Here is a 12,567-nt window from a genome sequence, read left to right as displayed (position 1 = left end):
AAGCATTTGCCGATCAAATAATCCTTAGGGATCGAATTGAATCTTACGTGACTCATAACTTCAGCTGTCAATTTTTTCCGAGCTGAGTCGTGGTTGAGCCATTTCCACAGGGTATCGTAAAATCTTTTTTCGTCGTACACTTTAGTACCCTTATCGCCAATCAGTGTCAAAAATGTTAACTCCTTGATGGCGTATAGTTCCACCCGTGTGTCAAGATCGATAAAATTTTTTAGAACATAAGTGTAAGCGAGCATGTAATCCAGCGATTGTTGATCGCTTTGATCGAGTGCTCTAAAGATATCGGCTAAATCTGTGTTTTCGATCCTAAATTTCAGGATCTTTTCTTTTTCTTGTTCATTGCCCATACCAGTATTATTTGAAGATCTATCCGGGATTCCTATGAAACAACTCTGATTCTTATTACCTTTTCGCCCATCGTCGAAGTCCTGAAGATTCATATACTTGTCGATGTCGGTGACCTCGTTGGTTAAGCTGTATTTCCTGGCTATGCTCTTTTTCCGGACACTTTCTTGGGTGGGCGGCACTGTTGGCTCCAATTTTGTTGGCCCCGTTTCTTCGTAAAATTCATCTTTTTCATAATCCGCCAAGTTGTCGATGTCTGGGATATTTTGTTCATTGTTTATTGGATCGTATAGTGAGTCGATATCAATTCCAACTTTTTGGTTGCTTCTTCCGACTTTAGAAGCCCTTTTAGAACTTTTTCTTCTAACATCTTTTGAGTCGTTTTCTACTTCATCCAAAATCTCCATTCCCCGTATCATCATATGATTTTTATTGATTTTAGAAGCCTTGCTTGTATTTTTGGAAGATACGTTTTTGGTGTTTTGTAAAGTCGGCTTGGGGCTTTCTTGTTCTGGGAGGAATAGGACTGATGTCTGACATTCGTCGTTCAAATGAACTAATATTGGATTCTCTACTACTTTGGTAGAGTGCTTGGTAAAATCATCAAAACTTCCCTTAGCGAAATTATTAACGACATGAATTTGATTGACGTTGTCATCGTCATAATTCTTTGCAGCCGATTTGGATAGATGGCGAGAAACTTTGGTTTTATGTTTGGATTTGTGTTTTTTTGGTTTTTCGAATTCATTTATATAGTGAAAGGTGTCATTTTCGTAAGCATTATCATCATTCAAAATATTTGACACCTCTTTTTGAGCTTTTTTACTTAGAGGGCTTTGTTTTTTTATCGTTGACCTTTTAACTATGGTGGGATATTTAATATTCGCGTTAGGCGGTGGAGGAGGGGGTGAAACGATCCTTTTGGATTGGGAAGGGTAATAAATAAAGTTATTTTTTTCGTCGGGGAACAATGAATCATTTGTCTCGCTATCGATTAAGTATGATGACTGAGCTAAACTTGAATCCGATTTTGGAGAAGAGAATCCAATATTTTCATCGTAATAGACATCATTGATTACAGATTTTTTGGAACAGGTATCTTTGAATGGTAACGTATATATTTTCGTTTTATTGATGGTTTTAGAACTTGATTTGAGTGAATGTCGCTTATTAAAATTATCACGAGCAGGGTTGGGAACCCATACGTTTTCCTTTTCCTCCTTAAATATCGCTTTGGCACTATCGAGGGAGTGTCTTTTTTTATCCGTTTTCAGTGACGGTGTAGCCCTTAGAGTGCCATCGTCGGGTTCAAATTTTTTTCGGTTTTCTTTCTTGAGTTTAATGCGTTGAATGCTCATTTGCGCTTAAGCAAGGCCATGCGGGTTGTGTTAATTCATAAAAGATTGAATGATTATTTATGAGTGCTAGTGAGTGAATGTGAAAGATAAGAAAAGAAGAAGGGAAAAATAAATTAGATCAAAATTGAATTTTATTTTTTTGAAACATAAAACATTAAGAAATGGATAAAAATATGAGGAATTGTTTGTTGAGTTTAAAATATGACAAATGGAGAAATTAACATCAGTCAACAATCAATCGAACAATTGCGATCGCTGGTATGCGAAAGATTTATTAAAAAAATAAATATTATATTAAAAAATATAATATAATATATAAAAATATAATGTTAATTTATTTATTTAATAAAGAGGATATAATATTTTTTCTAAGAAGCTTTCCCCAAAGTATGATATAGCTATCTTTGAGAGCTTGTTGTCCGAATGGTTTAACTGCTCAGTATTCGTTATCGTTGGCTGGTAAGGAACTTGATAAAGAACTCGTCTTTACCTACTGAAGGAGATGTGTCAAAGAGTTCAATGGTGTATTATTGAACATAAGATCCTGATTAAGGTCAATGATCCCAAGGGGACAATATTCGCTCTTGTCTGAATTTATTTGCAATCTCAAACTGATCCCGCTTATTCCATAGTTAGAAGAATCTATCTATCTCCAAATTGGAGGTGCGAGGGACTAGCATAACATTCGAAGATAAATTGTTAGTATTCTGAGTAGGTGAGGATAGGATTTATTCTACGCTTTGTTAAAGGCGTTCGAAATGTTTATTTTGACTAGGATATCATCGCTCTGTTTGTAAATACATCCGGGCCATGTGAAGGGATATCCCTAATTGATTCGGGCACAGGTGATTGGATATGTGAATATTCTGCTTACTCTAGCTTGGAAGTTAATCGGCGCCAAGTGATTCCAATAGTGATAGGGCAAATATCTTTATTAAGTTTAAGGAGAGCGATGAGTTTAGCTCCGTATAGGAGTGGAACAATGGCGGGTGGTATGCCTCCAGTAAGCATACGGTTGATGAGTTGGGCAATTTTTCCAAAACGTAGCATTGTTGTGTGATGTAAGGTGCGGTTAGATCTTATGGGAATATTGGGTGAAACTCATATGAGGAATCGCGTTTGAAGATGAGAATAGCCTTTCTAAAGTCGCTTGTGGTATAAGTGGCTGCAATTAAAGGGGATCGAGGGTAAAACGGTATTTCGTCCTCAAGATCGTGTTAGTGATGTTTTAGGACAAGAGCTTGATAAGTTGCTTGATGGTAAAGAGCCAGCTTATTGTCAGAGGTTGCCAGGCGTAGACGGATTTAACATTCAGATCCACATTTTTAAATATTAGTCTGGCCTTAGTGAGCAGGTCGTTTTTGTGATTTTTATCTGTGTCATCACTCTTAAAGGATGTGGAAATGTGATTAATGGGTAAGGGGTAGATATTTGCATCCTTAATTTGCAGGGTCAAGGACTTTTTGCTGGCAGAATCAGTAACTTGTAAAGTATTAAAGGCAAATGACAAGATGTCTAGCCAGTGTTTTACAGAAGAATAATTATTTATCAAGGGTTAGGGTTTTTTTTTAATTTATAGTTTATATTTGGTTATTTTGTGGATTACTTACAAATTTCATAAGATTTTATAAAAAAAATGCAAAAAGAATCTCCAAAGTCAAAATTTTATTTTTAATAAAATAATTCATTATTGCAATTTTCGAAATCGAATTTGGACGCCTATTCAAGGTAATGAATAAATGCAATCATTTATTTTTGTTTTGAAAATTTTTTGACTTTCACCTTTTATTTTGCTTACTTCATCTACGGAACCAATTGGATAGTGCCATGGAGATATGGATGGGAATGGTTTAATATAGCTATCTATAAATTCCATAACTATACAAAATTATCTCATGAATGTAACTTTCGGAAAATCTAATATTCAATTTTAACATCATTACCAAATTTTTATATACTTTTTATTACTTTGAACATGTAATATAATTTATAAGCCATTCATTCTAAATTTGTTTATGAGATTAGAAATGCAGATTAGGATTTTTTAAAAAAAACATAAATAGTTACTTATATTTTGTCATGGAAGCGTTTAGACAAAAAAAACATATTTTAATTTATATATAAAACTGAGAAATAATTGATAACTGATGCCTATCTTTTTGTCAAAGATGTTCGCTACTATTTCATGGCTCAAAATTTATTAATCAAGAATGCATACATATAAAATAATGAAGGTCCAAAAGCTTTTATAACATGATAAAAAAATAAATGAATATTATATAAAATGTAAATAAGTTTATCCCTTCACATTTAAATTTTTAATTAAAAATCACTGAAACTAATTTTATTAGCCCAAATTCGAAATGATAGAATTATTATTTTATAAAATTAAAATGTAGGTATAAATTCTTTTATCCGTTTTATTTAAAAATTTCTCCGTCCGCTAAATGAAGAAGTGGATGATAATTATGGTTGTACGATTCTAAACAGAAAATTTGAATGGTCCTAAAAATTAAGACAATTCTTATTTTTCTTGGTTGGATGACGAAAAAAAGCGGAGAGAAAAGGCCATGCATTTACAGATTCAAATTGTCCGAAGTAGGGCCTGATGGACCATAATCCAATTTCTTTTAATTTGATGAATGAAGGGGTAAAAAAAATATTCGAATCAGCCTTATCGCCAAAAACCGGCGCGACAGATAGCTTTATCTAAAACAAAGATAGCATTCATAATTTAACTAATGATTTATTAATTATTTATTCTATTTTATTATATAATTAAACATATATATCTTAAATACAATTTTGGAATATATAAAATTCGCGAAAAAAAATAATACATTTATATACTTTTAGTTAAAAAATTGAGATACAAAATTTGAGGCGCCTAATAATATCAATACAAATATAATCGTCAATTTTAAAGGAGTTATTTGACCGCACTCTTTTAATGAAAGGGCCCAAACAATACATGGATACAAAAATATGTAAATAAATCCGCAGAAACCGCCGGCAAACCTTAAAATATAGCCTATCTTGGGGAGGAACATCGCGAAAACCAAACAGATACATACCAGCACGGTGTTAAGTGGCAACAAGTATCTAGGATCCGTTGAAGACAATGCGGAAAATCTAATTATATTTTATGTTTTTTACAAATTAATTCAGGAATAGGGTTAAATTATTTTCGGATTATATTTTATTTTATGGTGAGATTACGTTTTGTAAGCAATCTCGATTCCACGATTTTTTAAAAATATCTAAATCAACGTTTTAGCCAATGATTACCCAACAGCTAGGCCTCATTTCGCTATAAGATGGAAGAAAGGACTGGTCCTTTAGCTAAATCTAGAGAATTCGGTAACATTTTGGAGATAATATATTGATTCAGACAATTTTTAAAAAATCGGCATGAAATTTAATCAAATCATCGATAATCCTCCTATCCTTATTTAAGATTTTAAAAAATCTTGCATTTAAAAAATAAAATATTAATAAGATAATCCTTACAATATCAAATCTAAATATATTAAACCTATAAATGTGACCGTTATTTTCTAAACGATCGTCAGTAAGTAATGGTTCTTGTTCTTCCATAATTTTTCTATGAGACGATTGTTTAGTTGAGAGCAAGTCTTCCCCTCGATCGGTTAATTTTGGCCGCTCCAGCGATTGAAACAAAAGCGAGTGAGCCTGGACCCGTACCAAGTAGGCTACGAGAGGAAACACCGTCGCCATTTGAAAAAGTAATAGCAATCGAACGGCGCAAGCGAAGGTGTCGGAATAAGGAACGTTTTCGAGAAAATTGTCTCTAAGGGGGCATGTCAAGAGATCGCCACCGTGGCCGACCCGAACGAAACCGTAGTAAAATACGAAGCCTACGAAAAGGTAAGTGAAGGTGGCTAGGAAGTAACCCGCGGCTAAATCGTGAGCCATGGCGCGTAGGGGCCTGAAATTTGTTTCTACGTTGAATATAGGTATAAAAGCGTTGTGAATGAGCAGAGCCAGAGCCAGTATACCGGTCAGCTTTGGAAAGGACGGTGAAAAAGGAACGAATGATGATTGAGTAGGAGCAACGAAGGACGAAGAGTCGGAGGAAAAATAACAAACAAGACATTTTCGAGTCACGAAAGCTATTATCGTTATCACGGAAACCGTTCCGAGACTATTTAAACGTGAAAAAAATTTGGGCGATTTGAAATTCATCAGGGGGAATAGCAAGAGAATTAGGGCCAGGGGTGCGGTACGATACTGTGACCACCATGATAATACCCCCTGGGGGTCCGTATTACTGCCTTGAGTCCTACAAGTGTATACCTGAGGGCAACTCGTGTTTGAGGTATTGGACTGACCCATTACCTTATAGAAGATATTTTTTCCTATTTTGTATTGAGGCTGTTGCATATTTGATGCATTTCCGTGAAAGATATGGTATATCGATAGATGTGGTGGTACAGAGCTTGGATTAAGCTGCGAATATAGACTATAGAAGTGAATTACAATGTCGTAAAGATAGGAGCTCATTAATATCCAGTATACCAGCATTGCGGCAGTCAATAAAAATATCGAAATCACTGAACTAAAATGTCTACCCCATCTTGGACCTATATAATATCCGCACACGTCGCTGAAATCGGGAAGATCGCGAAATTTTAATTGAGTCTTTATATTGTGTGATTGTCGGAGTATTAAGTAGCAAGTGAAGAAGCCCAGGAACCCGAATAATATTATAAATACAGTCCCAGCTGTTTATATTATATATATAAATTAAATTTAAACTTGAAATATTTTTAATAGAACAATGAATGAATATTCAGCTAAATATTAGCTTGAATTACTATGAAAAAGATGTAACTTATTTAACAGTTTGTTTAAAATAAATAGTAAATATACTTTTTAATTAATTCTAAGGATATACCGGGTACAAAACAAATCTGTGATGTGGTCAACCCGGTTATTGAGATAATCGGGTATTTACCTGTCTCTATTTCCTTTTTTTATCTACAATTCTGGCTTCCAACCCGAATTCAGGAATATAAATTTGTTTAATCGGACATTTTTAAAAACGCAAACAAATAGGTAAAGGACGTCCGGTCTGGGAAAAATATTACACGCGATTTTTATACATTAATTATTTTATGGGATATTTATGTTATTTGAAAGTTTTGCTTGCTTCTTTCTGGAAATGATCAGATTTAAAGATGACATTTTTAAATTTTTCTTATTAATTTTAATTATTATTTGAAAGTTAAAACTAAATTGAAATAACTCAAATTAAGATCTTCTATTATTTAAATTGCAGTCCCGTAAAGATGTCACTGGTAAAATGGTAACCAAATTATCTGATTTATCGTAAATAATCTCCAGGAAGGAAACGAATATTTGTTATTAAAATGTAAAGAGAGAGGGAAAGAGAATAAAGAGCATCAATCTTCGAATTCCAACGAGAGTAATCTTTCCAGATTACTAGATGATACACATATTTAAAATCTAATCAAACTGAAAAGATAATATATTTTATTGTTAACTATTATAGCATGAAGGGTCGAAAACTATTTTAGGTCAACAAGGTGCGATGGTGGAGTTAACTTCATTATGCATGTTAAGTATCCATCACAATCGAATCCTAGAAAAAGCTAAAAAAAAATTGTTGAGAAATTATTTCAATATTTTCAGGTCAAGGAGATAGCAAATAGCTTAATTTTAAGAAAATAACTCACATTTTGGAAACTTCCTCCAAGGTTTGTTTTAAATATAAATTTTCATAATATTTATATGGGAAATACTAAACCACGCAAAATGACAGAAAATCACATAAAATGAAATTTACGCAAAATATCTAAAAGCAAGCAAAATGAGGCATAAATTAGGCAAAATGACTTAATATCACATAAGGCGACTAAAAAGATGGAAGAATTACGCAAAATGCGCGTAAAATATGCAAAATGAATGCGAAATGATACATAATTATTATATTTTTAAAAAGCAAAATATAATAATAACATAAAATAATAAAGTAAAGTAAGAGGCTGCAAAAATTATGAAAAATGGCGAAATATCACAGAAAATCATGCAAAAAGCATGCGAAATGACCCAAAATGCGAGCAAAGACAAAAGCAATAAAAACCCAAATTGGTGTGAAATTTTTTTTTAAAAATACAAATGTCCCCGCATTTTACCAAATTATAAAAATATTTTTTTAGCCTTCCCCTGGAAAAATTCCTGCTGGAGCCAGTAAAATAGGGACCGCTTTATGGACAACCCATCAAACCCGTGATATTTTTGAACCGCGCGGGAACGATTCCATTTTCGATTAAGTTTTACGTTATCAAAATTTCCGTCAAGTTGTTGAAAATTCCTGTAACCGAATTCAGGTTCAAAGCTCTTAATACAATTGAACCGATTACTTAGACAAATAGTTTATTATAATTTCATATTATATCTATAAAATTTTATATCGTTTTTTTTCTCCATTGTTTAATTAAGTTTTAAATATTAAAATAAAAACTTATTAACATTACTCTCTCTATCTCTCTCTTCTCAAAAATTATTTTTGAATTCAATTGATATACTAATTAATTATTCCTGTGTGTTGATATATTCTAAGCATTAGCTAATAAATAAATAAAATTCTACACAATATTCGTTACCGGAACAGATAACGACTCGGTAAAATCGGGTCCGGTTAGGTTTTGGGCGTAGAATGCCGATAAGGTACCTTCTACTTAATTCTATCTTTATATAATAAACCTATATATCCGGCCTGGAAAAATGCCCATGGCATTGCCAGCATACCAGACCCCACCATTGTATTCCACAAGGTAAACACCGTGATTAATCGTTTGTAAAATACGGAACCCTCTTTCCGAACTACCGTCAATATCTCGTCAGGTGTTATGTCGTCCTTGGGAATGTTGGAATCCTTGTATTCGCCACCATTCGAATTTTGACGAGAACTATTGTAATCGTTGACTAAATTACCGTTATATTCGTATTTCAAGATGGGAGTCAGATTGGACGAATCTTGATCATAGGTTTGTTGGAATGATTTATCGGAACCGAGTCCAGAATCGAAATGGAATGGTTTTTTTGCGTCTATATGTGGTGTGCCTTGAATAATATTATTCTCATATGCCTTTAAGGGTGGACTACAATTAGTCGTATCGTTTATCGCGCCATAGTCTTGATAAGATGGTTTAGAGATTGAGGCATCAAAAAGTCGTCTGTTTTCTCTTTCGTCACCCATGACACGCCTTTTCTATCTTTAAATTTAAAATGGCCGTTTACTAGTCAATTTAAAATTGTTAAAATTTGAATTTTTTTGCCAATAAAAAAAAATTATAAACGAACTTTGATCGTACCATACTTTACTAATTATTACTATTTATTTATTTTTAATAAACTAAATTAAATTTCAAAGTTTTTTTTTGTAAATTACGAATGAAAAATAAATGTGAACAAGGTTAAAGTTAAGCAGATGTTTTAATTCTTATTTTATAATTTAAATAATTATTATTTAGAATTTCCCACGATTTGGACTTAAAATAAATAGCAAATATTTTCTAAACAAAGGTTAAATTTAGGTTTTATTTTGATTCGATGAAAAAACCGCAAAGATATATTTTTCTAATTTTACATAAATCGCGAATAAAAAAAAAGGTGATGATATCTGATGATCTAGTGTTGTATCATAAAAACTTATCCAATGATTTATTATAGGTGGCTTAAAAATATTATTACCATATCCACAATTTATTTGTATCAAAATGATCAACATTGATTCCTAGACGTTTTTTTTAACTAATAAGGGCTCATAACTTAATAATTTCCAAAATTAAAGAAAAAAATAAATAAAAATTCCATCTAAAACTTAGCGAAAAAACAAGATAATTTATGTTAAAGAAAAATGCCCAAATTATTTCTAAGGGGCTAATCTACGTTTTCAAGGGTTTTGATCCCTCCTCTGTGCTCTCGACTGATGGGGCATTGTGAAAACCCTACTAAATGAAGTCTTAGATCACGATTTTTTGATTTAAATCAAAATAATAAAATAAATCATTTAAAAAAAATAAACGTGAAAGAACGGTTATTTAAAACATGGAATGATTATTACCACATATAAAAATCGAGTTTTTCCCGTGGAATTTATGCCTAAGCCATTGTTTATTAAACAAATGAATTGATTAAATAAAAACTGTTTAAAAATTTTATCAATAATTGAATATTTCATTAATAATAATTTTAATAATTCTTCTAAAATATAATATGAAAATATTATATTTTAAATGCTAACAAATTCGATTTTTACACCATCTGTAGATCTTCAACCTCATTTAAATTTCCTATGATAGATGATATTTTAGTTTTGCACAAATCTCATATTCTCTCCCTGGGTAATCCTTTTATTCTCAACGGTCGAACATATATTATATTATCTGGAGAAATCTTACAAGCTAAAGCTAGCTAGGCTTTGTAATCCTTTAGATAAAATAAAATTTAGTTAATTTTTAAGCTATCTTAATTAGGTCCGTGAAGTTGTAGGAACGATGTAAGGATCAATTACCAAAACCTATGCCATTATTTAGAGTCTTAATTGATCCTAATTGATCTTCAAACCAGACATCAGCGGAATCAAAGGTTATTGAGTTATAAGCAAACTAATGAAAGTGCGAAGATTTGTAGCTGTAGGAATGATTTGAGGATCAATTACCGAAATTTATACCATTGTATAGCCCGTTAATTGATCCTAATTGATCTTCTATCTGGAAAGCAGCGGAATGAACCGTTACTGAGTTATGAGCAAAATAAGAAAGTGTTGGCACTTTGCCAAAACCGAAAAAATAAAAAATCACGATCTGAAACTTGGCAATTATTTAGGCTTTAATTTGTGCGTTAATAATTTCCAAACCGGATAACGATATCACTAACCGCAACCGAGTTATGACCTGTTTTTAAAGCGTGAAGTTGTAGGAATTTTTTTAAAAAGTGAGGATCAATTACCAAAAACTATACCAAATTGTGGTGCGGTAATTGATCCTCCAATCTTTAAACCGCATATCAACGGAATAAACCGTTCGTGAGTTATAAGCAAAATAGAAAGGTTTTGGCATCTTGCCAAAATTAAAAATTTAGTTATAGCCAATATTTAGTAGCTTAATTGATCCTCCGTATTCTTCAAACGGAATGTCAAAAAAATTAAAGGCTATTGAGTTATAAGCAAAATAATGAAAGTGTGAAGATTTGCAGCTCTAGGAAAGATTAGAGGATCAATTACCGAAACTTATACCATTGTATAGCCCGTTAATTGATCCTAATTGATTTTCTATCCGGAAAGCAGCGGAATGAACCGTTACTGGGTTATGAGCAAAATAAGAAAGTGTTGGCACTTAGCCAAAACCGAAAATATAAAAAATCACGATCTGAAATTTGGCAGTTATTTAGGCTTTAATTTGTGCGTTAATAATTTCCAAACCGGATATCGATATCACTAACCGCAACCGAGTTATGACCTGTTTTTAAAGCGTGAAGTTGTAGGAATTTTTTTAAAAAGTGAGGATCAATTACCAAAAACTATACCAAATTGTGGTGCGTTAATTGATCCTCCAGAATCTTTAAACCGCATATCAACGGAATGAACCGTTCGTGAGTTATAAGGAAAACAAAAAAGTATTGGCACTTTGCCAATACTGCCAAAACCGAAAATAAAAAAGATCATGAAACTTGGCAATTATGTAGTATTCAATACGTACATTAACAATCACCAAACCGGATATCGATATCACTAACCAATACCGAGTTATAACCGTTTTAAAAACGTTAAGTTAGAAGAATTAATTTAGAAAGTGAGGATCAATTACCGATAATTGTGCCAAAGTGTAGTACGTTAATTGATCCTCCAGAATCTATAAACCCCATACCAGCGGAATGAACCGTTGGTGAGTTATATGCAAAATAGAAGTTTTGGCATTTTACCAAAATCTAATTCGAATTTTATTTAGAGCCAATATTTAGTGCCTCAATTGATCCTCCGCATTCTTTAAAAGGAATGTCAAAAAAAATAAAGAAAAGCGAGTTATTAACAATAAGTGTTTCAGGGACGTGACAAATTTTGTATTCTTTAACGATGAAACTTATTTCTTAGAGCTCCATTACTAGTGAGCACTTTAATAAGTTTAATAGCCCAAATTAAAATGAAAGTTAATAACAAATAAATGGTGGTACACCAAAACAAAATCTAGAGCAGAAGAAAACATCCTATTTTTGCCATTATATAGTTATTTATTAGTTAAATTTCGTATTTAATTTGGTTAGCCCCATTATAATTTTTTTTAAAAGCTATGTAAATAATTCAAGGTCAAATTTTGACCTGAGAAATTATGGAAGCACTGCCCTTTTAAATTATTACGATTTGCTAGGCCAATAATGTAGCTTTAAAGGCTATTATGTTTCTGTTATAAAAGTCTATTTCTTCCTAATTGATAGATCTCAACATTTTTTAAACAAATATATTCGAAGATGTACTATTAATTTTGAATTACAGTAGCTATCTAGAAAAATTATGTTTTTATAACTTTTTAATACTTGGTCGTTTCAATGTATACTTAATATCATTCTCAAAAATTAACTTAAAAACTTTATACAATGAATATATAATATTTTTAATACTTTATTCGCAAATATCCCATGTATATATTCCCAAATATCATCCTGGATTCAAATTATATCGCTACTAAATTTCATTTAACTTTGTTGTAGTAATATAAAATTTAGCCAAATATATCGGCCTTTATGGCTTTTGAATTTGTCCCTTTATTTTAATCTCATATCTATATATATAATCCTCAAA

The 12,567-nt window shown here is 31.9% G+C and overlaps 1 protein-coding gene across 2 annotated transcripts in view; it reads right to left on the bottom strand.

Annotated features, from left to right (window-relative positions):
• Positions 1 to 4,537: 4,537 nt before the first annotated feature.
• LOC135929602 (neutral amino acid transporter 9-like) overlaps positions 4,538 to 12,567 on the bottom strand; it is a 31,160-nt gene continuing 23,130 nt past the window's right edge. For both annotated transcript variants that reach the window (XM_065466261.1, XM_065466262.1), the window contains exons 2-4: positions 8,472 to 8,983; positions 5,257 to 6,466; positions 4,538 to 4,853 (exon numbers count right to left, since the gene is read on the bottom strand). In XM_065466261.1, coding sequence (XP_065322333.1) covers positions 4,574 to 4,853; positions 5,257 to 6,466; positions 8,472 to 8,967 — 1,986 coding nt within the window. In that variant the 5' untranslated portion in view covers positions 8,968 to 8,983 and the 3' untranslated portion in view covers positions 4,538 to 4,573. The remainder of the gene's footprint in view (positions 4,854 to 5,256; positions 6,467 to 8,471; positions 8,984 to 12,567) is intronic.

The sequence above is a fragment of the Gordionus sp. m RMFG-2023 genome, chromosome 5 (genome assembly GCF_954871325.1).
Source record: "Gordionus sp. m RMFG-2023 chromosome 5, tfGorSpeb1-WG-v2, whole genome shotgun sequence".
Lineage (NCBI taxonomy): Eukaryota > Metazoa > Nematomorpha > Gordioida > Chordodea > Parachordodidae > Gordionus > Gordionus sp. m RMFG-2023.
The sequence above is the reverse complement of the archived record's forward strand: the minus strand, read 5'-3'. Positions and strand labels throughout refer to the sequence as shown.